Below are 24213 nucleotides of genomic sequence, written 5' to 3' on the forward strand. Positions count from 1 at the left end.
CAGTAGTGCTCATCCTCCTGGCCAGTCAGTGGCGCATCCACATCCACAGGTTGACCACGCACAGCGACATCAGGAGAGTGAACAACAGGGTTTCCTTGTGGTGCCAGGTGGTTCCCTGACTCTCCAGAGCCTGCAGACGGTGGGTGAGGAGGTGCACCTGTAGGGAGACCACAAGTGGGAAGATAAGCAAGTGTCCTCGCAGGAGCCCAAGACAATGCAAGGAGGAGAGAGCAGTCTGGTCTGACTCCAAAGCGAGGTTGGCTTTAGCCTGAGGCAAGTCGCAGTGCCTGGCAGTGGACTCTCCCAGCCTGCCCAGTCCTCCCCCCCCCCTCCCCAGGGAAGGTACTGAAGGCACCCAGGTGGGAATGAGGGGGGCTTTGGCCAGCCCTGGGCTGGGTCACAGGAAGTTGCTCCCACCCAGACCTAGGCCCCTTTCTCTGCAGACACCTGTCTCCCCTTCGTTTGTTCTGACTTCTGCCTCTAGCCCTAGCATCCTGTTGCCGGCCAGAATCTCAGGGATAGAGGGAGGTTCCAGGTTGAGCATCCATCTCGGGGCACTAGAAGCCTGCCATCGCCCCACTGCTGCGGCCATTCTCAGTAGAGGCTCACCTGGCGCCGCAGGGTTTCCATCTCCAGCCGGGCTAACTCCTCCAGGCCAATCTCCGCCATCAGATCGATGTCAAAGTTGCTGACAAATAAGGAAAGAGAGGGGCTCCAGGTAGCTTGTATTCCCAGGCCGCAGTGTATCTGATGAGGAGGCCCCAAAGCCCCCTGACATCAAGCCCTGGTCAGCGGCTCACCAGTTCTTCCTGGCCTGTCAACTTAGGTCCCCTCACCACCACCACCACCCCGGCTCTAGTACCCTCCTTACCTCTCACAATGCATATGCATGGCTTGCAAGCTATCAATAATCTCCTGGACAGTGAGATCCAGTTGGCGTTGTTCTCTCCCCATCCGAGGCTCCTCCACCTGGGATTCATGAGGGCAGAAACAGCCATTCAGATAATGCTGCTCATCCCAGGCCCCATCACCTGGGCAGTGTCAGATAGCAGCTGGGAGTCTGGAAAGGCCCCCAGCCCCAGCCCCCACTCCTCCCACAGGATCCTCTAGCCTTGCATGCTGTGATGAAGGAGGATCAGTGGGGGCCTGTCCTCGGCCAGAAAGTTCACAGGCAGACATCAGCTGAGAATCTGCACAACTTCTAAATGGAAAATGGAAAAGCTTTCCCTTTTAGCTGAGGCAATTGCATTTCCCCAGGGCACATGGGAAGGGCTGGGGCTGAGGGTAGAGCCTCACCTCCACCAAATCGTGGGGCTCCGTCTTGGGGTCAGCCCAGTTGTTCGTTTTGGGCCCATCTGCTGTTGATTCCCTGTGTCTAAGTCTCCTGCTCGAGTGCGGACCACGGCTCGATCGTGCCTATGAAAACGCAGTTGGAGGCCATGCCCTGCCACCCCTGACCCACATTCAAATCCCACCTCCAAATCCAGGCCCAGATGGACTCCCCTCCAGCTTCCAGTTGACCACACCTTACCGCCCGCCAGGGACATGAAGTCACTCTGCCGGAGAAAGTCTTGAAGCTGTCTGTTCCCATCAAGATTTACAACCTGACGAACACTCTATTGCTAGGAGTTGGAATCAGCCGGATGGCAGTAGAGTCTGGGGATTTATCTGTTTGTTTATTTAGTGGAATTCAATGAGTGCCAACTGACATGCAAAGCCTTGCCTGAATCCGAAACAAGGGCCAAACCTCTGGCAACAGATGGTGGCACTGGTGGCGCCACAAGGTGAAGCTAGTGAATGTCATGAAATGACCCACTTCAAAGTGATCACAGTGGTCACTATTGGCTTATATGTATTTTACCACGATTACATGTTAAAAAGAAGAGACAACCCAGGTTCACTTCTCATCTGATGTGTTCTTAAGTGATAGTATTCAACTTCAGGGGGGTCTGCAAAGTTTTCGAAGGGTCTATGGCCCAGCCCTCCATTTGTCGCAGCAATGCAGAGCGTGCTTGTTGTCATAGGAGCACAAAGACAGCAGAAAGACTTTTTGTGTGAATAGCAGTTGATAGTCATACTTGGTTATTTTCCAGTTCTTCTTAAGAGAGTTCAAAAATAGCTGTGAAAGGGCACTCTCAGGGGAATCTTAAACAACAGGCTGTCAGACAACCAGCTCCAGACCAACCCTGGATTTTCAAGGATCAGAAAGGCAAAACAAAAATTTTTTTGAGAGATTTGAAGGCAAAATAAAGATCAGTGGCTACTGGCTGTTTGTTGTTGTTCTTTCTGTTTGAGAGAGCCTGGTTTGTGACCACCCTACCAAGATCAAGGAAATGCATTTATCAGCAAGATCTCTGGAGAGATGATACTTTTCATTCTGATCACCCGTGATAAGAAAGGTCTAACTGCTCTTGAACAGTTATTGCTTTTCCTCTTTTTAATTTCCCACACTCGCTCGTTGGAATTGTGTACATTGTAAAACACACAACTTTGATATGAATGGGATCGACAGTACTGTAGTAAATCCTCACATCCCTCTTCCTTGTTCCCAGAAAGGCTATTTTCATCTTCCTGGACCTTTGAAGGTACATTGCATTTGTTTAAAACACACAGGGTAATATTAACCTTTTTGGGGGGGGGGGTCTTCACTGCTGTGTTCCCCCTGCCCCCAGAGGCACAACCAGATCCATAAATTCTTCTCTTTTTAGATGGAGAGATAGATGGTAGCTAGATCTATAACTCACTACCATTGAATTAATTCTAAATCGTAGCGACAATAGAGTTTTTGACACTACAAATCTTTACAACCGCAAACAGTGGCATCTCCACCCCAAGGTGTGCATGATGGGTTTGACTCACTTCCCTAGGGTATAGCAGCCCACTGTCTAACCCAAGCGTCACAAAGGCAATGGATAGAACTCAAAAAAGCACTCAAACGCACAGCCATCGAGTCCATTCTGACTCATAACGACTCAATACGACAGGGCAGAACTACCCTGGTGGGGTTCCTAGGCTGTACCTCTTTACAGGAGTAGAAAGACTCATGTTTCTCCATCAGAGCAGCTGGTGGTTTTGAACTACTGACGCAGCCCAGAGCATAACTACTATGTCACCAGGACTCCAGATAGATAGATAGACAATAGAGAACAATGTAAAGCGTGGAATTGATTCTACGTGTGCATCTGTACCCCTGCAGAGTGGCTCATGATCTTGGGTCAGCAGGCCACTACCTAATTAGTAAATTGCACAGAAGACTCAGTATCAAAAGCTAGCATATCTACAATTTGGAAAACTGTATTCCTTGAATCCTAACAGTTCCATTTTCTTCACCCACTGACTGCATTTCTCTCCGTTTCAGGGACATGGGAGGCATGCTAGAACCTTGGATAGGAAGCCAAGTCAATCTTTCTGGCTTATTTTCATTCAGGAAGGGCTGGGGCAGACCCGGTCCCTGAGCAGCTGAGCGGCAGCTAGACTCAAGACATTATGAGTGCTAGCCCAGGACCTTGCTTGTGACTCATTCCAAGAAAAATTTGGTCTCCAAAATGGTGGCTTTTCCCCAGCATCCTTTGCAACAGGTCAACAGCCATTTCCCCCCCTAGAAATTTGTTTCTCCCACAATAAATATCGCCTGCAAGGTTGGCTACAGAATGATGAGATTCGTGTGACTGGATTTCTTAACAGAGAGGAAGCATAGGAATGGCACTTGCCTCACCCATGTCCTAGCCTTGAGAGAGAGAGCTCATTCAGCTTGTTTTTGTTTTGTTTTGGATTTGGTTGTGACTTCTACCCTTTTATAAGAAAAGGAGCGCCAATTCACACACACTAGAATTACACAAAATGTTCACTGTCCTCCTCAAGTACCTATTGGGGTGGAACTGTAGTCCTTGCCCTCCCATCCTGCCTGCCACACAGGAGTTTCCTCCTGCCCCTCACTGGACATCTGGCCCATGGCAGACTGGAGCTCCGCCCCGGCCCCCGCCCCGCCCCCACCAGCTAGCAGGCCCAACTCCTGCTCAGCTGCCCAGTGGCCCATGCCCCATACAGTACCATTTTCTTGGGCCTGGAAGTAGTCGGATTCGAAGGTGGTAGGCTGGTAGCCTGGCTCATAGGCCTTGCTTCTAAATCCTGTCGCCGCTGGGAGAGACTACCATGGTTCCGGGATCCACGATCCAGCAGGTCTAGGAAGAGCGGAGACCATAGAAAAACCACAGAGCATGGATTAAGGTTGTCCAGGCACAAGACAAATCCTAAAGAGAACACGGTCCCCAGCCTCCTGAAGGGTCACACTGCACCCATCCACCCCTGTCCACCAGACGACCCCAGGCCCTGGTGCAAAAGCTCCATGAGTCATTACCGAAGGCCCAGGACTGGAGAGAAGCAGGGACTCCAAGCTCACATTTTAGCAATCAAGGGACTGATTGTCTGTGGGTGCTGAAAGGCAAGTTGGGGTGCAAAGCAGAAGCCAATCATGGGAAATTCCAATGAAGAGATGAATGCTCCCCAAACGTTAAAAACAGGGCAGTGTGAGAGAAGAAAAAGGCTCCTTCGAGCACCTTTGGAAGCAACCCTGAGACAAAGGCCAGAGAAGAGCAGACAAACCCAGCTCTGGGACAGCTAGGCAAGGGGCATATTTCCGAGACAGGAAACAGAAACTAGGGATCTCGAATACTTGGTGCTGGTACAGGGCTGTGAGAGAGGTGTACAGGTCACTGCTGTGTGAGAAGGGACCCTGGGGAGGTCTGGCAAGGCACTGGGCGACGGGGAGAGAGAACTGGGTCTGCGTGGTCTTGTGACTCGAGCCCCCTGAACCGTTTGCAATAGGCACAGTGGTGGCCTCACGCATGCTCTCCCCACCCGCATCCCTGAAGGGCTTTTTGGGGTTCAGCGACATCAAGTGTGAGCCGCAAAAGGGTCGCGGTCTCCATGCCAGTTCCCCAGCATACAAATACATGCACAGCAAGGCACAGGAACCTGCACGCTTCATCACACGCAACCAAGCACATATAGACAGACACACGAGTGTGCCCCAAGTGGGAGCCATCTCAGGGAAGAGGTGTTTCAGGGGAGCCTCACCTGACACCATCGGGGATTCCTGGACTTGATCCTCACCTCCCAAGTGCAGATTGTCCATCAGGGAGATATTCAACTCCTCCTTGGAGGTGTAGGGTCCCCCAGACATCCCGCTCAACTCTGACCAAGAGCGCACGAGGCTCACAGCTCAGAGAAGCAGTTGTTAGAGGAGTTGGAGCCCCAGGAAGATATACCCAGGCTTGAGGGTGGTGCCAGACTCCCTTTTCCGGGTGGCCTTGGGTCCAGCCCAGTGTGTTCCTGTGGTATCTCACGGGCTGGGTTGGAAGCCTGTAGTCTGCTACTTTGTAAGCAATTCAGGACAAGGGATAATGCTTCTCAGACTGTGGGAACCCTGCTCCGGCTCCTGGGCCTCCGAACTTGGCTCATCAGAGTAGGTGGGTCCACCCCGCACCCTGTTTAGGGAGAGGCAACGATGAGTGCCAGGCAGACCCCACGATCAGCAGCCACAGCAGGGTTAGCCCCCAGGCCCATAGGGGCTTCGTGTGCCCACCTCCTCAAGAAGGGACCCTTGACAGGGACACCCTGCTTCGGCCCCCAGACACTCAGGCAAGGAGGCAAGAACCACGAGAACAAGGAAGGGGCGGGAAGGGCAGGGGAGGAGCCACGGGGACCCCTGATAGGCTGTGGGTGACACTAAGAGCACCTTCCTTGTATTCATTTTTGTTTGTTTGTTTGTTTCTGAAATTCACATGTAAGTAGCTTGATCTGGCAATGCTAGCCCCTGCTCAGCTTCCCCAAGTTCATGTCACTGAACTCAGTGTCTCTGGTGGTAACAATCCCTAACACTCAGTGACCAAGACTGACTCAGGGAGGCTGGCAGAGTCTGGGGCAGCCCACAAGGAAGGCCTGGCACTGTTGAGCCCCCGATCAGATTCTTCTCGGGCTGCCAACTGGCCTTGCGCAGCTAGGGCTCCCTGGGGCCCTCTGGCTGGGCTGAGAGCTGCCAGTGCCGGTGCTGGGGTGACCTGTGTGCTGACCAAGGTCACTCTCCCAACAGAACCTGGTTCCACTTGCCCATGGTCCAGCCCACCTATTTTGTCTGCTATCATCTTGGCCCCCAGGTGTCCAGCGGGATCCTTCTGAGCTCACAGGCTGGGTTCCAGGTCAAGGCAGGGCGTGGGAGCAGTGGTCACAGGGCCAGGCTCAACAGTGTGGCAGCTGCTCTCCCCCATCACCAGCTGAGCAGCCTTGAGCAGGTTGAATGCCTTTGTTGTGCTTCTGGGAAGGATTGAAGGTTTGATACTTTTGCAACATTTTATTGGGGACTTCAGTCTCTGAGCCCATGACTCACATCTGACTACTTTATCCTTGTGCCTGTATCTGGAGTGGTTTGGAAGCGCCCATCCACAATCGAGGCAGAAAACTCCTGATCTCTCCTTGGGATCTTGTATTGGGCCCCAAAGAAAGCCAAGAGTGAAACACCTGGCAGCTTGAGGAAGCCTTTACCCAAGGCCCAGAGGGATGGGGGTATACAAGGGGACAGTGTGATCTGCCTTCCTGAAGGTGCCACAGGGGGCCCAGAGCCCCAAAGACCCCAGTGCAAGACTGGTCTCCGTATATGTGTGTTATTTTTAGGAATGAGATCATATGGTCCGAACTCTTCTGGCACTTTCTTTCTGAGCAAACACTTAGTCTTGGACATCAACCAATGTCAGAGCAGACCTCTCTTAGTTCTTTGAGACCTGCCAGCTTCACCTCTGCAATTCCTTTCCGAGCTCCGGTTCTGAAGACACAAGCAATATGCCTAAGATCCCCCAGCAGCTCTAGGGTCCCCGTAAAGGAGCCTGGGTGGCTCTGTGGGCTAAGGGCTAGATTCCTAAGCTCAAGGTGATGGGTTCAAATCCACCAGCCTCTTGACATGAGAAAAATGAGGTTGTCTGCTTCCATAAAGTTGTAGAATCTCAGAAACCCTATCGACTTGCTAGGAGTTGGAATTTACTCAATGGCAGTGGGTTTGCTTTGAGGGGCAACTGAGAGGGAAGGATGCAAGAGCCGCAGGCATTCGTTTGGTTTTAGGATATACATGATATGGATTCAAAGTATGTAGTCTGCAGTTCCATGGAAGAAAGACCTGGCAATTGCTCTCACAAGGATTTCCACCTAAGAAACCCTGTGGATCAGTCCGACTCTGTCTATAGAGTTGTTTGTTAGGGATTGGAATGTACTGGAGAGCCCCCGACAACAACAGTGTCTGTGTGGGAGAAAGACTGGGCAATCTTCAGCAAGCCCGCCAGACACCCCGCTGGGCACCAGGTCACCATGTGTCCCAGCCAAAGAGGCTGCCCCCCGGGCATGGGGAAGCCAAGTGCTGGCTTCTTCTTCTTCTTCTTCTTCTTCTTCTTCTTCTTCTTCTTCTTCTTCTTCTTCTTTTTTAAGCGCTAGCTTCTTTTTTTTTATCATTTTATAAGGGGCTCATACAACTCTTATCACAATCCATACATGCATCAATTGTGTCAAGCACATTTGTACATTCATTGCCCTCGTCATTCTCAAAACATTTGCTCTCCACCTAAGGCCCTGGCATCAGCTCCTAGACTCATCAGCAGGAGACGTTCTGAAACTTTCTCAGAGGCATCATTAAGATGGGGGAAAGCCAATACCTATCGGATTGTTGCTCTAATTTATACAGCTTTAATTATGCATAAACCGGAGCCATTTTCATATGTTTATCAACCTTCTGCATTTCTTTCCTGTGAACTGTCTGCTGGAGGGCTTGGATCTTTATTTCAATAAGAGCTGTTTTATTAAAAGAAAGAGATCGAGGCAAAAGCACTCCCTCCCCTGAAGCTCAGCGTCTCCAAAGAAAACATATCATCTTTCCCCCTAAACGGGCAGGGAGCTCACAGCCTCTGCTGGGGACCAAACAAACCCAGTTAATTGCACCCACGCTTTTGCTAAAATGTAGAGGCTGCTGAGAGTCCACCGAGCAGGTGTCCAACTCTGCCTGCCTGCCTGCCTGCCTGTCTGTCTGTCTGGTTGCCCGCAGCTCTTGAGTCCTTTCCTCTCTGCTGGGCCACCTTCCTGTCTGCCTCCCCCGAGCCTATGAAACCACCCGTCTCTGCTCAGATTACCTGGCAACACCGGAAGGTGACAGGCGGTCCAGGGGCAAGGCGCTGCCTACTTCTGAACCTCAGCTGTCCCATTTCACATGGAGTGGTGGGGACATCTCAGGTCCGTCGTGTTTCATGGCTCCAGGAAGGTGCGTTGGGGGTTGTCTGAGCTTCTAGGAAACCCCCAGCCCCACTTTACGGTCGAAGCCTGTCTTGATCACTAGGATCCCATGTCAGATGGCATTCAAACCGAAAATCCTGAAAGAAGGTACAGAACCACTGGGAGCCCTGAACCCAAGCTACAAGTCAGCCTTTGACAGCAAACTCAGATCTTCTGCGCCCCTGAGGACTTCCTCCTTCCTCCTCCTGGAAGCAGCTGGTACTGAGGACACCTGTGCAGAGGGAAGGGGTTGGGGACAATCCTTAAAGAGGCAGATGGACAGACAGCTAGATGCTGAGGGCAATCAGGGCCTGCCTCCTGGGGACAGGGCTGCCAGCAGGAGGCCACAGTATCTTGTCTTGCATTGACTTACTGGGAGTAGAAACCAGGAGGGTCCTGTCTGAAATCAACTCCCCTTCTAGTGGACACAAATGAAATAATGGAGGAGAGGGAAGTCCATGGGCTGGTCTTTAAAGGGGCCATGCCCTTAACCCCACCATATTCGCTGGCCTCTGTCACTCTTGAAGGGATCTGATTGGCGAGGCCTGGTCACTGGTGACTCCAGGACACTTTCTGGCAGCACCTGAAGTCACCTCTCTCAGGAGGAGGTTGCCTGAACACCTGGGGGGCAGACGAGCTGCAAAGACTGCTGGTTACCTTAGGCAGCAGACCAGGCACCCCAAGGAGTCTAGGTGCAGCTGCTGCACTTCATCCCTGTGTCCAGGCTTAGGCGGGCAAGGGTCTACTTCCTGGCCATCAGGGAGGCAGTTGGGCAAAGTGACTCCTCCGGTGGGAATATATCTACTCTCAAGGGGTCCCCATGCCTGGGTCAAAGTCAAGAGACAGGCATCAAAGGGCAGGGAGATGGGGAGGAGGGAGCAGAAGGCTTAGGTGAGACAGGCCGCCCTCCGAAGCAGTGTGGTTTTCAGACAAGAAGCAATGGCAGGGGTCATGAGGCCAAGACACCAGTGTGCAGATAGAACAAGAGGGCCTCAGAAAGGGCTGGGGCAGACCAGGTCACCGAGCAGCTCAGCGGCAGTTAGACTCAAGACATTGTGAGTGGTAGCCCAGGACCTTGCTTGACCAAGAGGAGGGTGGAGAGGGGACCTGGCTCCAGAGTTCTGGAAAACATCTGAAATCCCTTTTCTCCACTTCCTGAAGGAGCATAGAAGAGTTACCCCATCGAGTAGGAAGCACTCAGAAGGGAGCGCTGCTGAGAGCCCAGACTCCCACCCCAACTGCCCCCACCCCTATCAGGGTTCAGGTCCTGGCTTCCCGATTTGTAGCAGTTGACTTTGTCTCTTTGCACCTCAACGATTCTACATGGAAAAGGGGGCTAAAGGACCACGGCATGGAAAGCATTTTGGTTCGTTTCTGGTGCAGAGTTGGCAGCGCACAGGGCCAGTAGGACTTTCACACGCTCCCCAAGGCCTTCCCGAGTGGATACAAAGGATGAAGTATCCAGAACCTGGGCCAGGCCAGTCCCTCCCCTGGGGCCAGGATGCATTGCCAACGCTATCAGCAATTTCTGTGGAGGCCCAGGCCCTCAGCCCTGCTCCCCCGTGCCTGGGTGTTTCTCTTTGGCAGCTCAGCATCTTCACCTCGTGGCCAGCACGGGGTGTTCCACGCTGCAAAGACCTCAGCTGCTTCTGCCCCCGCCCCGCCCCTCCCCCGTCTTCATTTTCTCAGCTCCCACCCTCCGCTGCTCAACAGAAACAAAGCAGCACTTGCCCACGTCAACAATGTCCTTCTGATTGGTCAAGCCTGTGAACCTCTTTCAATTTTGTGTGAGTTTCCTGGGGCGGCCATGCACTGGGGGGATTAAACCAGAAGACGTGTGTTGTCTCCTGGTGCCGTGGGGCCAGGTGTAGCTGTTGGCAGGGAAGAGACTGACTCAGACTGTGTTGATAGGGCCACCAGGCCCCTCAGAGAAGCCACGAGGCCCATCCCCTCGCAAGCTCTTCCAGACCATGTGCTTCAGCTACTTAGGCTGGAGAGCTGGCTGACAAAGACGTCCCCTGCTGTGCAGGCCCAGGGCCTGCCATAGAATACTTGCTCAACAAGTGCTGGTTATGATGATCTATAAATACAACCCATGGATCTTACCCACCACCCTCCCATGAACTCGCCATGGCAGCTCCTTTAAAGGGTGGCATTGGTGCAAGACGTGAGGGGGAGGGGGCCAGTCAGGGAAACGTGAAAAGAGAGGTCTCACCTACCAAAGCCCCACCCTTGATTCCTTCTGTCCTGGTGGGGCTGGAAGAGTCTGAGCGTAGGATCCCCCACCCGCACCATTACCCACTCAAGTCCTTGACCTGGACTTTCCCACCTCCTTCCCCAAACTCCCTTGCCTTGGATTTATGGTGCAGCCACTGGGATTAAGAAAGGGAGGCTCAAGGGAGCAGCCACCATGCATTAGAATCTTAGTATGGGCTGGTCAGGTGCCCTGAGTCATTGCCTAGAATTTCTGAACAGAACTAAGCCTGTGCGCTGGGGGTTCCACTTGGATGACATGCAGTCGATGTCCCAGACTGGTGCCAAGGTTGTGGCTACTGTCTGTGCCATCCTGTCTCCACACTGACTCCCCAAAGGAGGCCCCACATGTTTGAGTCACCAAGGCCTCCTCATTGCTGGGGCTTTGCCACTTCCAAGGCAGATCACGTTCACTGCTGGCGGCTGGGCCAGCCTGTCCTGTGGCTCCAGGCCAACATCTGGGAATCCTTTGGGGATCAGGACCCACTTCCTTCATGCTGGCACAGCATGGCCCAATGAATTCAGAAAGCAGAACCAGGGAACAACCTCTATGGGACCCAAGACAAGTCTCCCCTTACTCTCAGCCCTGAAGCCCAGCAGGCCGGCCTCCTACTGAAGAGGCTTTGTTAGCCACCAGGGAGCCAGTGACGACGACGTTGGTCACATGACGGTGACAGATCTTACATCATCCCAGGGGGATGGGTCCAGAGATCATCTTATACTTCGGGGACAACTACAGGACCTAGGACATCTCTGTTTCCTGCTCCTCAACTGGTTTGGGCTGATTCCACAGCCGAAGTTTGACTTTTACAACAGAGTAGGCCCTGCCAAGCCTCCAGGCCTCCTGGAAGCCATGAGTGGGCATGAACCCTGAGCCTAGATGGATGCAGTCAGGACACAGATGAATGTCATTGGTCTTTATTAGTGTTAGTCATTTTCTTGGACAAAAAGAGACAAAAATTCAACAGCAAAACTCAACAGTCTTCAGAAGAACGAGAACTCGAATGCAAGTTGGTTTGTAGGCCCCTAAATTGAAAGAAAGTAAACCTACTGCATTCGAGTTGATCTCAACTTACAACGACAGACAGGACAGAGCAGAGCTGCTCCCGAGAGGCTGCCAGGCTGTACATTCTAACAGAGGCTCAGCCTCAGCTTTCCCCCTCACAGCAGTAGTGGGGTACAATCCACCAACTTCCCGGGAAGCAGCCCTTCGCGTCACCCGCTGGGAGATGCTGCCAGATGGTTGAGTTTGCAGATGACCCAGCTGGGTCACCACAGGGACAAGGACACAGTTGAAAGTGGCACAAAAACAAATCCATTGCACAGTCAACATTCTTACAGGTTCACTTACACACGCCAGGGTTTCCACTGTCACAAAGTCACAAGAGCAGGGGGAAAGCTGCGGGGCAGGGGGATACAGGCCTGGGACAATGGACTGGAGGGCATGCAGTTGGAAGGTTTGTCTCAGTCCTGGATGCCTGAGCTCACGCTCGGCCCCAGAGGGAGGGAGAAGGAAAGGCACTGATCACTGCCCACCGCCTGCGCCTGCACAAGGAAGGGGAACCCCCTGAAGGCTGGGCTGTTGGGGGCGAATGATGGGAGCGGCCAGTCCCACAGGGTACAAAAGGGACTCATGGAAAAACTGGATTCCTCTTACACCAAAGGGTCTGACATTGGACTACACTGAAAATATTTCCACTCAGCCAGACTCACAGAAAACTGTGGATTCTCTCACATAGCAATATGCTGGAAGTTCTGAATTAGTGGGTTTCAAGTGCATGGGGTTTGCCTGGCATCCCAGGCAGTCTGATTACAGTACTTTGAAATGAGCTAATTACACTGATTAGTATTAGTAGCATGCAGTGGGGAGGGTGTGTTTGTTTCCTGAAACGGACGCTCGTGGCTTGTCAGGCTGAGATCCAAGCTTGGCTCCTCAGCTGTGAGCGAGAGGGTACACCCCAGCCAGACCTCAGCCAGTGCCGGCCCGGGGCCCACGCCTCCTTCTCTGGTGCTTTGCTGTGGGATTCCCAAGGTGAGAGGCCCAGGGCAGGGACTTGGGGGAGGTTCTTGCTTTGAGGAAGTCTTCAGAAGGTTTTGGTTTTAAACAAGTGATAGTGTGAGGAGTCTCTCCAGCCAAATCACACCACGGGGTGGGGGGGGGGACAGGGACTGCATGCCATAGTGTCCTGCCTGCACAGCCTTGTTTCTACAGCATGCAGCTCAACATCCCACAGACCGACGCCTCAATCCATCTTGAAGAGTAAGAGACCCGGGTGCCCCGGGCCTGGGCCTGAAGGCACTGACTCAGGGCTCCCAGGAAGGACAAAGGTCTGCTCTCCTCCATTTCCACCCAGTCCCCAGCTAGCCAGGCACTCAACGGGAAAGAGCACCACAGAAAGCCCAAGGCGGTAGGCTTTGCTTGGCATCTTCCTATTGGCTGTGGTCAGTGGGGCCTAGGCCTAGCTCTCTACCAACTGAGAAGAGGCACCTTGAACTTAACAATCCCAGGTCACAAGCAGGCTTCCGTGGTTCTGCCAGTATGAGCTTAGGACCCCCTAACTTCCTTCAAGGCCTATGGGGGTGCCTCAGTTAGAACGTACACATTTCTAGAAAACTCTTCTGACGGGCCTCTGAAGTGGGGAGAAGGAGATCTGTAGCCACAGGTCCGATGGCCTCCCTGGGATAGTAAGCCAAGCCCCTAACTTTGAACTTGTCTCATGGAAGAGCCCCCAGGATCTTCACAAATCAGCTGGGGCCTTAAAGGCAGAGCTTACATTCAAAAGGGAACGGTTCATGGAGTCTACGTTCTCTAAACTGCTGTGCTCCAGGCTAAGCACACTTGAGGCCCCACCAAAATGTGCTACATTTCTTTAAAGCACCAGGAAGATGGGGGCGACGTTGACAGAGTCTTATGCCTCTTCTCTCCCAGGTACTCAAAACAGACCAGCCCCAGATCATGGGCTCCCCCGACCTCTCCACAAGGAAAAAAGAAAAACAAAAAAGGGGGACATTTTATGGTCTCCTCCCTGGCTGGGCACAATCAAGGGGAAATCATGGATCTGAAGTTCAAGCTCAATGGACAGATATATGGAAGGGAAGTATTCCCCAAGTTCACAGATAGCACAGGGCTGAGGAGGCCGAGTTCCTGGCCTGAGAGATCTTCCAAGCCAATGAGGCTGCCAAGTGGAACACTTCGGACCCAGCTCTCGGACAAATTGTGTCCGTTGGGAGCATGGGGAACGATTAGGCCAAATGACTGCAGACCAGCACAGGGGTTTTCGCCAGGGCAAAACTCCCAGTCACTGGGGAAGACAGGGTTCAGCCAGCCAACCCCCGGTCCTCCTCCTTCCCACTCCTGCTGCCAGGTGACTCTAGGTGTTCCCCTGTTCCCCCAAGGCCCTGGTCGCAGCAGGGAGGTGGGTGTTGGGTGGGAGTCTTTGAATGGCCCAGATTTTGTTGTGTTCTTTAATTTTGGGGGGGTTTGTTTTGTTTTTGCCCAATCCATGTGCTTGTCCTCAAAAAGCCTGCCAGGACAGAAAGCGCAGGACTATGGGGGATCAGGGGCACTGAAGGGTTCGCCTCTCTCCTGGGCCCCTGCCACTGGGACATGTGGGCCACAATCTAGGGATGATTCCTTTGGTGTAAGAGAAGTCAGCCCCTGGCAGGGGCAAGGAGGCTAAGGCTGTTTAGTGGTGGCACCATCTTAAAAAAAATGGGAAAAGAAAATGGGGACACATGAAGGAGGCCCCATGCCACTATGTGTGTGATCTCGGGTGGGCGCCCACAATCTCCTCGTATTTAGGGGGCGGGTCATTGTAAGAGACACCGGCCTCCTCACCGCTGTTCTCCTGGGGAGCCATCACCTCCTCATAGGACGGGGGTGGCGTGGCGCTGGCCAGTCTGGAAAGAGAGATCTCGGGAAGGTAGAGGGTGCTCTCAAGCCGAACTGTGGCCCTGGCCCCACGATTGGGCCCCAGCACCACCTGTGGGTGGCTCCCTGCCCCCCGGTGCCCGGAGGACTCAGTCGGGCCATGCACAGTGCCGCGGTACACCATGACCCAGGGGAGACTGTGCCCCGTGCGACTGGCAAGGTACCGGTTCTGGGAGTAGGAGGGGTGATGGCGGGTGGCCTTCTGCAGTTGGCACCTCCAGATGATGAATAAGGCGATGACGATCAGCAGCGCCACCCCCAGAAGGGGCACCATCACATACATGATGCTTGAGCGCTACCGAGGGTCCCGCACCGGGTAGACTGCGTTTGGGTACCCCTTCCAGAAATCCATCTGGAAAAGAAGAGCAAGCGTCAGAGGCACCAGGAGCAGGTGGACATAGAAGGAGGCTCTTCCTGCCCTCATGCCTGAGGCAGATTTCAGAGGCCCTCAGCAAGGCCTGTCTGAGGTTCTGCAGGACCAGGGGCTGCTGCCCACCCTTCCACAGCTGGCTGTCCTCAGGGAGACCCCCATAGGGCAAAGAACAATGCTTTCGAATGAGGAGAACCCCTGGAGTGTGGTGAATGAGAAGGTAAGGGCATTTCTCTGCTTCCCATTCAGCAGAGAGTCCAGAACTCCTCCTCGGGAGAACTCCTAGCACCCATCCCCAGGTTGATAGATGCCAGCCGCTCTTTTGTCAAATGGCTCCCCAAAGTCCTCAGAACTACAGATCTCTTGCAGGCACTCCTACTCCAGGACGTCTTCGCTAGCAGAGGGGAAAAGTTGCTTTCAGACAAAGGAGGCATCCTTGGCCTCCAGAAACACCGGAGAGTGCACTGAGGTGCGGGACAAAGATGGCCTGGTCTCCCTTGAACCAGACTCACCCCTGAGACCGAATGAAGGATTACAGAGGGCATGAGGTCATTGACATCAGGGGTATTAGTGTCACCCAGTGCAGAGATTCATGGAATCACCCCTCCCCCCATAGGCCTCCTCCCATACCGGACCATACAGAATCCTTAGTAAAATGTACAATCCATTTGAATCACAGGAAAATACAATGATAAATCCCAAAGTCCACCATTCATCTACTACCAGTTTGCCTTATTGTGGTTCCTGTCATGTTTCTATGATGGTGGAAGCAGTGGCACGTGAATTTCAAACACTAGCAGGGTTACCCATGGTGGACAGGTTTCAGTTGAACTTCCAGAATAAGACAGACTGGAGAGAAGGCATCCCTTCTGAGGGATTGTTATTCAGTGCCATCAAGTTGTTTCCAACTCATAGCGACCCTATGTATCACCTGCTCACAATGGTTGTTAAGTTTAACCCATTGTTGTAGCCACTGTGTCGATCCATCTCCTAAGGGTCTTCCTCTTTTTAGCTATCCTTATCCTTGATATGTTTTTCCAGCGATTCTGAGGGAATACCTCTCAAATGTCATGTGTCACAGCAAAGCATTAGCAGATAGAGTGCCAGAAGATGAGCCCCTCGGGTGGGAAGGCACCCACAATTGGATGGGGGTGACTTCCTCCAAGTAGACAGAGGAAAGCTTTCGGAACCTTGGTTTGCTGATGGAGAAGAAATGCCAGCAGCACTCAGCCACTGATAATCAGAACCTGGAATGTACAAAGTCTAAGGCTAAGAGAGTTGCAAATTGTCGACAATGAAATGGGATTGCTTCACAACGATCGAGATCGTAGGCGTGAGTGAACTGAAGTGGACTGGTACTGGCCATTTTGAGTCAGACCATTATGTGGGTCACTCTGGCAGGAATGACCAATTAAAATAAAAAAGATGTCACATTCATCGTCAAAAAGAACATTTCAAGATTCATCTTGATGTACGATGCTGTCCGGGATAGGATAATACCTACTTGCATGCAAAGGAGTCCTGTGGTACTGTGGGGGTAAACTGGAATGCTAAAGGTAGACTTAGCAGCTCAAGCCCACCCACCAAACACTCGCAGGGCAAAAGATGAGGCTAGCTGTTCCTGTAAAGAATTTTTGCCTCAGAAACCACCATGATGGCACTGCTGGACTGTCTTGGACTGTTAACCACAAGGCCAAAAGTTCAAATCCATGAGCCAGTCTGCGAGACAAAGTTGAAGCTATCTGCTCCCATCAAGATGAAAGCCTCACAAATCTTCTGTAGGGTTGCTATGAGTTGGAATCAACTCCAAGGCAGTGGCTTGGGTATTGGTCAAAATCAATTTGATGACAGTGCGTTGGGTTAGGTATATGCACACAAACAGGACTAGTGCATACAACTGTTATTCAGAGGTACACACCAGCCATTAAAAACAATGTTGAAGAACCTGAAGATTTCTACCAAGTTCTTCAGGGAGAAATTGATCGAACGTGTACTCAAAACAAAGAGGAAGAGTCAGCAGTTGGAAAAGAGAATTGTTGTGATAGAAACGAAGATGGCTGTTGCATGATAGAATTTTGCGAGAATAATGATCGATTGATTGCAAATGCATTTTTCCCTAAAATATCAAAGTTGACTATACATGTTGACTTTGACAGCTGGAATAAAATTCCTTCACTGCAATCGAATTGATTCCAACTCATGGAGAACCTATAGGACAGGGTTAAGGCGTCCCCGTGGTTTCTGGGACTGCAGTTCTTGATGGGAGCAGAAAGCCTTGTCTTTCCCCCACAGATGGAATACACAGACATCACACCGAACACATCTGTGGGAAGAGGCAATAAAGAAGGTCAATATCATCAGGCAAAACAAGGCTAGGGAATGACTGTTGAACAGACCATCAATTGCTCATAGGTAAGTTCAGGTTGAACAACAACTCACCTCACTGCCATCATGTAAATTTCAGCTCAGAGCTGAAGAAAAGTATAACTATTCACAAGAGCCAAATTGTGGCATTGAGTCTATCCCACTTGCCTTTAGACACCATCTCAAGAACAAATTTGATATTTTGAACACTAATGACCAAACATGCGGGATGACATCATGAACATCATAGGTGAAGGGGGAGAAAAAGATGATTAAAAATATAGGAAAGAAAGAAAATACCAAAGTGCATATCAGGAGAAATTCTGAAACTTGCTCTTGAATGTAGAGAAGCTAATAATGATGAAATAAAAGAACTGAACAGACAATTTCAAAGGGAAACTTAAGAAGATAGAGTAAAATATTACAATGAATCATGCAGAGACCTGGAGTTACAAAACTGAGGATATCTCAGGCTGAAAAAATTGAAGAAAAAATTCAAGCTTCCAGGTGTAATATCGAAGTATTCCAGGAGAAAATTACTGAATTGTTCAGGAATCACCAAAGGAAGATTGTGAAAAAATACACAGTCATTGTACCAAAAAGAATTGATCAATATTCAACCACTTCAAGGGGTTAAGATTAAGAATCAATGGTACTAAAGGAAGAATTTCAAGTTGCAATAAAAGCATTCATGATAAAGAAGACTACAAGAATTGATGGAATACCACGTGAAATATCTCAACAAACTGATGAAGCATTGGAATCACTCACTTGTCTACGCTAAGACATTGGGAAGACAGTTAGCTGGCCAATTAACTGCGAGAGAGCCATATTTGTGCCCACTCCAAAGAAAGATGACCAAGGTAATATAGAAATTATTTGAACAATTTCAATAATATCACATGCGTGGAACATTTTGCTACTGATAATTACAAAATAGTTGCAGCAGTACGTGAACAGAAAACTGCTCGAAAACCACGTTGGATCCAGAGGAGTATGTGGGATGAGGACATCATTGTTGATTCCAGATGGATCTTGGCTGAAAGCAGAGAATGCCAGAAAAATGTTTGTTGGTTGTGTTCTTGACTACACAAAGGTTTTCCACTGTGTGCACCATAACAAGCTATGTCCTCTACATCTTCTGGATCCAAGATCCCTGCACAGTGAACCTCATGGATCCAGAAAACTGCTGTAACATCAGAGGAGCAGGAGCAGAACCAGGAGCCAGAGCATGAATGAGAGTGGTGACTTCCCAAGCCATGGCTCCAAGTAAAGCTGAGTGCTTTTGTGCAGGAGGCTGGCTTGTGGAGCAGGTGGGGTGCCTTGGGGTACTTAGTTGGGGAACTTGGACTTACTGACCCATGGAAGTATAGCTGAGAGCATTCAGGTTGAGGCCTGCTGGAGTGAGGCACCCTGTGGGCACTTTATCCAGGGACCTGGCTTTGCTTACCCAAGGAGCTTGAGAAGAACAGGAATTTAAGAACACTTCATGGTGCTCATGCAGAACCTGTTCACAGGGATCAAGAGGCAGTTGTGTGAACACAACAGGGGAATCCTACATACTTGAAAATCAATAAAGGTGTACATCAGAGTTGTGTCTTCTAACTATAGTTCTTTAATCTGTATGCTGAGCAAACAATGAGAGAAGTTGGTCTATATGAAGAACATGACATCAGGATTGGAGAAAGGTTTATAAACAACTGGTGATATGCAGATGACACAACCTTGCTGGCTGAAAATGAGGAAGACTTGAAGCGCTAGCTGATGAAGACCAAGGATTTCAGCCTTCAATGTGGATTACAACTCAATATAAAGTGTACAAAAATCCTCACAACTGGACCAATAGATACCATCATGATAAATGGGGAAAGATTGAAGTCAAGGATTTTGTCTGGCTTGGATGCACAGTCAATGCTCATAGAAGCAGCAGCCCAGAGGTCAAAAGAAGCATTGCATTTAGTACATCTGCTGCACAAGACATCTTTAGAGGATTGCAGAGTGAGGGTGCTACTTTGCGGATTAAGGTGCTTCTGACCCAAGCCACGGTATTTTTAATTTCCTCATATGTACGTAAAAGTTGGACATTGAATAATGTAGACAAAGAAGAAGTGATGCACATTGAAAGAGCCACGGTCTGCCAAAAGGAGAAACCACTTTGTCTTGGAAGAAGTACAGCCAGAATGCTCCTTGCAAGCAAGGTTAGTGGCTTGGGTCAGGAGCACCTTAGTCCTCAGACTAGCATCCTGGCTCTTCAACATTTTACAGAGGACTTCATTTCATGTACTTAGGACAGGTTAGCTGGAGAGGCCAGTCCCCAGAGAAGGGCATCGTGGTTGGTAAAGTAGAGGAGCAGTGAATGACAGGAGGACCTTTCACAAGACGGATTGACCCAGTGGCTGCAACAAGGAGCTCTAACCTTCAGATGGTGAGTCTAAGTGTTGCCTTCTGTTGTACACAGGAGCCTGTGCATTGGAACTCACTTGAAGTCACCTACCAAGTGAAAAAAGGATTGCTACTATTGCTACAAGGGTTTATTTTTAAAAATCCATGTAAATGTATCTTAGATCAGTGATGGTTACAGTCGAGTTCTTTCAGTAATATTCGTATGCTTGTCTGAGTCTCATTAGGGTGCCTTTAACAAAGAGATGCAAGGGAAACAATGGCTTTCAAAGGGAGTTTCGGGGCCAGTTAAATTCAAGGCAGAACAATATGGGGATGGTTTGTTGAGATGGCAAAGGAGTAATATGAATTGTTTTTCTCAAAGAACCCAGAACGATCACAGGAGCTTATTGGGAAGTAGTTTTAAGAAAATGTAATACTGCGTTCGTGAGAGAAAAACCCTTATGAAGGTATAAGCCCAGATGAAGGATGTTGCAGGGCAGCTTGAAGGTGGTTCCTCTAGCCAAAGTCTCCCACCAAACCTCCTTTCCCGGCATGGGGCTGAGAAGAAGGTGGGGGAAGATACTCATAGCGTTCACCTGTGAGTAATTCTAAACAGGGTTACAAACAGGTGTCATGCTGCTGGGAGAGTGTGAAGTGGAGACCCAAAGCCCATCTGCAGGCAATTGGACATCCCCTTACAGAAGGGTTGCGGGGAGGAGACGAGCCAGTCAGGGTGCAGTGTAGCACCAAAGAAACATACAGGTTTCCTCTGGTTCTTTAATGTTTCCTCCCCGCCCCCACCCCCCACCCCACTATCATGACCCCAATTCTACCTTACAAATCTGGCTAGACCAGAGCATGTACACGGGTACAGATAAGAGCTGGAAACACAGGGAATCCAGGACAGATGAACCTCTCAGGACCAATATTGAGAAGAGCCATACCAGGAGGGTAAGGGGAAGGTGGGGGGAGAAAGGAAGAACTGATCACAGTGATCTACCTATAACCCTCTCCCAGGGGGATGGACAACAGAAAAGTGGGTGAAGGGAGACAACAGTCAGTGCAAGACATGACAAAATAATAATAATTTATAAATTATCAAGGGTTCATGAGGGAGGGAGGGTGGGGGAGTGAGTTAGTTAATTGTGCCAACCTGGCCAATAAACACATGTGAGGCTAATTGAAAGGCGGAGGGATAAATGGGTGGCAAGCCTTGCCTTTCTAGTTCTCGGGTCTCTTGCTTTGTGATGGTCGCACCAGGGTGCAGCTGCCTTAGCAGTTCCCTGCTTCAGCTTGCAAGATTGACTTCCTCTTGCTGGAAGTCCAAGACATCCACAAGGAGAAGCCCCATGGACCTCTCCCGATGCAGCCCTGGGTGCTGGAGCAGCCATGTGGAGACCCCTGCTAGTGCTGAGATGCTTATTCATTCACTGACTCAGCTTTCCTCCTGCAGTCGGCATCATTGCCTCTGTTTTGTGATGTGGAGGACTTTGTGGACTGATGTTGGGTTAATGGGTTAATGGACTTGTGGGCTTGGGCAGCATTGGGTTGGGATGTTTTTGTGATGCACACTTTCTTTACATAAAACTCTCTTATACATGAGTTGCTGTGGATTTGTTTCTCTAAAGTACCTAGACTAATACAGGGAGGGAGGGGGGAAATGAGAAGCTGATACTCAGGGCTCAAGCAGAAAGCAAATGTTTTGAGAATGATGACGGCAACAAATGTGCTTGGCACAATGGATGGATGTATGGATTGTGATAAGAGTTGTGCGAGCCCCCAGTAATGAAGAGCCCTCTGAGGAGCAGCGGGAGGAATCTCGGGACCAGCAAGAGTCAGGGGTGGTGTGCGTCCTGTGGACCCAAGATTCCTGCACAGTGAACTCCTGGATCCTTATGGCCGCTAGACCATCAGAGGAGCAGCAGCAGACACAGGAGCCAGAACATGGATGTCCCAACCCATGGAACAAGTAAAGATGAGTGGTTTTGTGTCTCTGGGCACTTAATGAAGGAATTGGGCTTGCTGACCCAAGAAGTTTAAGGCTTCAACGGAGTGGTATGCCCCTTTGGGTATTTATTAGTATACCTGAAAGAACTTTGTAACATGTCCTGGTAAGCAAATACCCAGAGTATTTCTCACTGACATTATGACTAACTTCCTTGTAAATCCTTTCATCTTGAATGTTGTCTGCAAGTTTTGTGTAGCCATTGCAGTGGATAGTCAAAACCAGAGAGGTAAAATAGAGAACCATAATTAAGATAATACAGATATGCCAGGAAGCAATAGCTTCACAGTTGGCTAATTTTTGTTTCTTAAAGGCACCTATATTTTCTACCAGTTCCTCGTGATTCTCCATTGTATGTGATAGAGTAAAATACTTCAATGTATTATTCTGTCGGTTATATGAATACAAACAACACATTTTATTTATAAAATCTTTTAAGACTGAATTATAGCTTTATTAGTAACTGGGGATATGCCTTTTTATACGTTTCTCTTTCTTGTGCTTTAAGTACTACTACATTCTCAAAATTGTAATTGAGATAGCTTCACAAAAACTATTGACCACAGTATTGAAGCGAAACCACCAGACAATTTGAGAAAATCAGTCTTATAAAAACACCAGCAACAAGGAAAACAAAAGCATTCGTGGGTTTGTAATTCATAGAGATTAACCAAGTGATTCAAAGCATTGGAGTAAGTAGGCAATTATGACATCTCTGACAGGAGAGCATTAGAAGATTCAAAGAGTCAATAAGCATAGAGCTAGCCTGGTTACCTTTTGGGTTATACCGTATATACTTGAGTATAAGCTGATCCGAATATCAGCCGAGGCAACTAATATTACCACAAAAACTGCAGAAAAATATGCTGGGAAAACTCGGCTTATACACGAGTATATACGGTACGTTGTGCTGTTCACATCTGGCTGCACCAGTGGAGGAAGGCGAGGGTGTCTGTTCCCATAAAGTGTTCCAGGCTTGGAAGCCCACTGAGGCTGTTCTACTCTGTACTATAGATAGAGCCTTGGTGAGTTGGAATTAACTCAGGGGCAGTGAGTTTGTTTTTTGAGGTATATTGATAGATCTAAATGTTTTTGTCGTCATAACTTATCCTTATAGGTGATAAATTCTTTTTTTTTTTCATAAAAAAATACATTTCAATGAAACTGAAAAAAAGTGGAAATGACTGTGATTTTTGGTGTCACCCATCTGACAGTGCCATCTGGTATCACCCCCTAAGGACACCACTGTATGAGGCCAACGGTTGTGGGCAAATGCCAGGTTTCAAAGTGCCCCACACATGGGCAGGGATGACTTTCTTGACATCCAATCCAGTGAACTCAGGCTCATGGTGACTCTATGTGTGTCAGAGTAGAACGACTCCATCGAGTATTCAAAGCTCTGGCCTGTGGGAAGGCGATTGCCACACTTTTCTTCCAAGACACCCTCAACTTTCTCTCATGGAGCAGCTTGAGGCTTGCGACTGCTCACCTCTCTTCTCTTTCACAGGGCCTCAGAGTAGACCGGAATGCCCAACCTTTCAACGGAGTGCCTGACCTCACTCCTTGACAAGGGCCAGGGCCTCTGGGTAGTGAAACAGGTCATTGAGAACCAACTGAGCAGGAAACACATGCTGGTGAGAGATGCTGGCCAGCATTTTGACCACTGAAGTCATGGATGAGTAAGTGTCTGGTGGCCTCTGCACTCACTCGAGGAAAGATAAGCAGAGCCCTTATCCTGGAGAATGTTTCCTCCTTGAAGGTGAATACTGGTGGGCAAGTCCAGCTCGAGTCATAAGACTCCACCAGGCTGGCCTCCCTCCACCCAAATGACCACCTGTGCCATTGAATGTCCTGACGTCAATAGCTTTGCTAAGACAGGGAGGTGTCAATCTGGCTAGGACCGATTAGGGGGCTGAGTGGACATGAAGCCCTTGTCAGCTGGGCACAGAGTCCTCCTGCAAAACGACCAGTGGGTGGTGGTTATCTCTAATTAACCCAAAGGGAGAATTCCTATGACAGTGTGGCTTCTGGGGTGGATGGGAGGAGCATGCCATGAACCTGAGCTGAAGCTTGGAGGACGAAAGAAGAGGCGACATTGACTCCTTTATTTACCTAGAGGTGAATTTCCTCACTGTCATTGCAACCAGCCTCCGTTTGTGATCGTGGCTTGCCGTGTCACGGTGTCTCTGCTATTGTCCTGGGTAGGTGCACAAGAGCTGGGGAGGAGAGAGTTGGGACTTAGCCAATGGGACACTGGCCACTGGACCACTTGAGGAGAAGAAAGATTTCCCACAAGCCCTGATGGCCCCTCCACCATTTAGCCAGGAAAACTCACCAGTCATGATGCTCCCTCACATCCAGCATCTTATTTGTCTGGGGAAAGAGAAAACCAGAGACACAGTGAAATCAGACTCAGAGTCTCATGCAGCACCCACTTGGCCCTCGGATGTGCCCACCCCACTGACCTAGGATCAAAGGTCAAAGAGCACCTTCATACAGCCACTCATCATCCTATGGGTCTCATTCTTTGCCAAGTCAATTCTGACTCCTCGTGACCCTACAAGACAGTGGTTCTCAACCTTCCTAATGCCGCGACCCTTTCGT

At 50.0% G+C, this 24213-nt stretch overlaps 2 protein-coding genes across 3 annotated transcripts; both read right to left on the reverse strand.

Annotated features, from left to right (window-relative positions):
* Nucleotides 1-6: 6 nt before the first annotated feature.
* FATE1 (fetal and adult testis expressed 1) lies at nucleotides 7-5220 on the reverse strand. Of its 2 annotated transcripts, none has more exons than XM_045285559.1 (6): nucleotides 5113-5220; nucleotides 4051-4181; nucleotides 1297-1416; nucleotides 872-969; nucleotides 610-688; nucleotides 7-157 (listed from the first exon to the last, which is right to left on the reverse strand). In XM_045285559.1, exons 1-6 carry the CDS (start codon nucleotides 5180-5182, stop codon nucleotides 26-28), a joined length of 630 nt encoding a protein of 209 aa, XP_045141494.1. In that variant the 5' UTR covers nucleotides 5183-5220; the 3' UTR covers nucleotides 7-25. The 2 variants fall into 2 exon arrangements, with proteins under 2 accessions (XP_045141494.1, XP_045141493.1); XM_045285558.1 differs by having other exon boundaries at nucleotides 5077-5220.
* Nucleotides 5221-12718: 7498 nt separating this feature from the next.
* PRRG3 (proline rich and Gla domain 3) lies at nucleotides 12719-23985 on the reverse strand. The gene is given in 3 exon segments (XM_045285545.1): nucleotides 12719-14840; nucleotides 23722-23825; nucleotides 23945-23985. A coding segment is annotated over 1 exon segment (528 nt). The 5' UTR covers nucleotides 23722-23825; nucleotides 23945-23985; the 3' UTR covers nucleotides 12719-14312.
* Between the last annotated feature and the right edge of the window lie 228 nt (nucleotides 23986-24213).

This window comes from Echinops telfairi, unplaced genomic scaffold, assembly GCF_000313985.2.
Source record: "Echinops telfairi isolate 266 unplaced genomic scaffold, ASM31398v2 ScPeMD7_7472;HRSCAF=8510, whole genome shotgun sequence".
Lineage (NCBI taxonomy): Eukaryota > Metazoa > Chordata > Mammalia > Afrosoricida > Tenrecidae > Echinops > Echinops telfairi.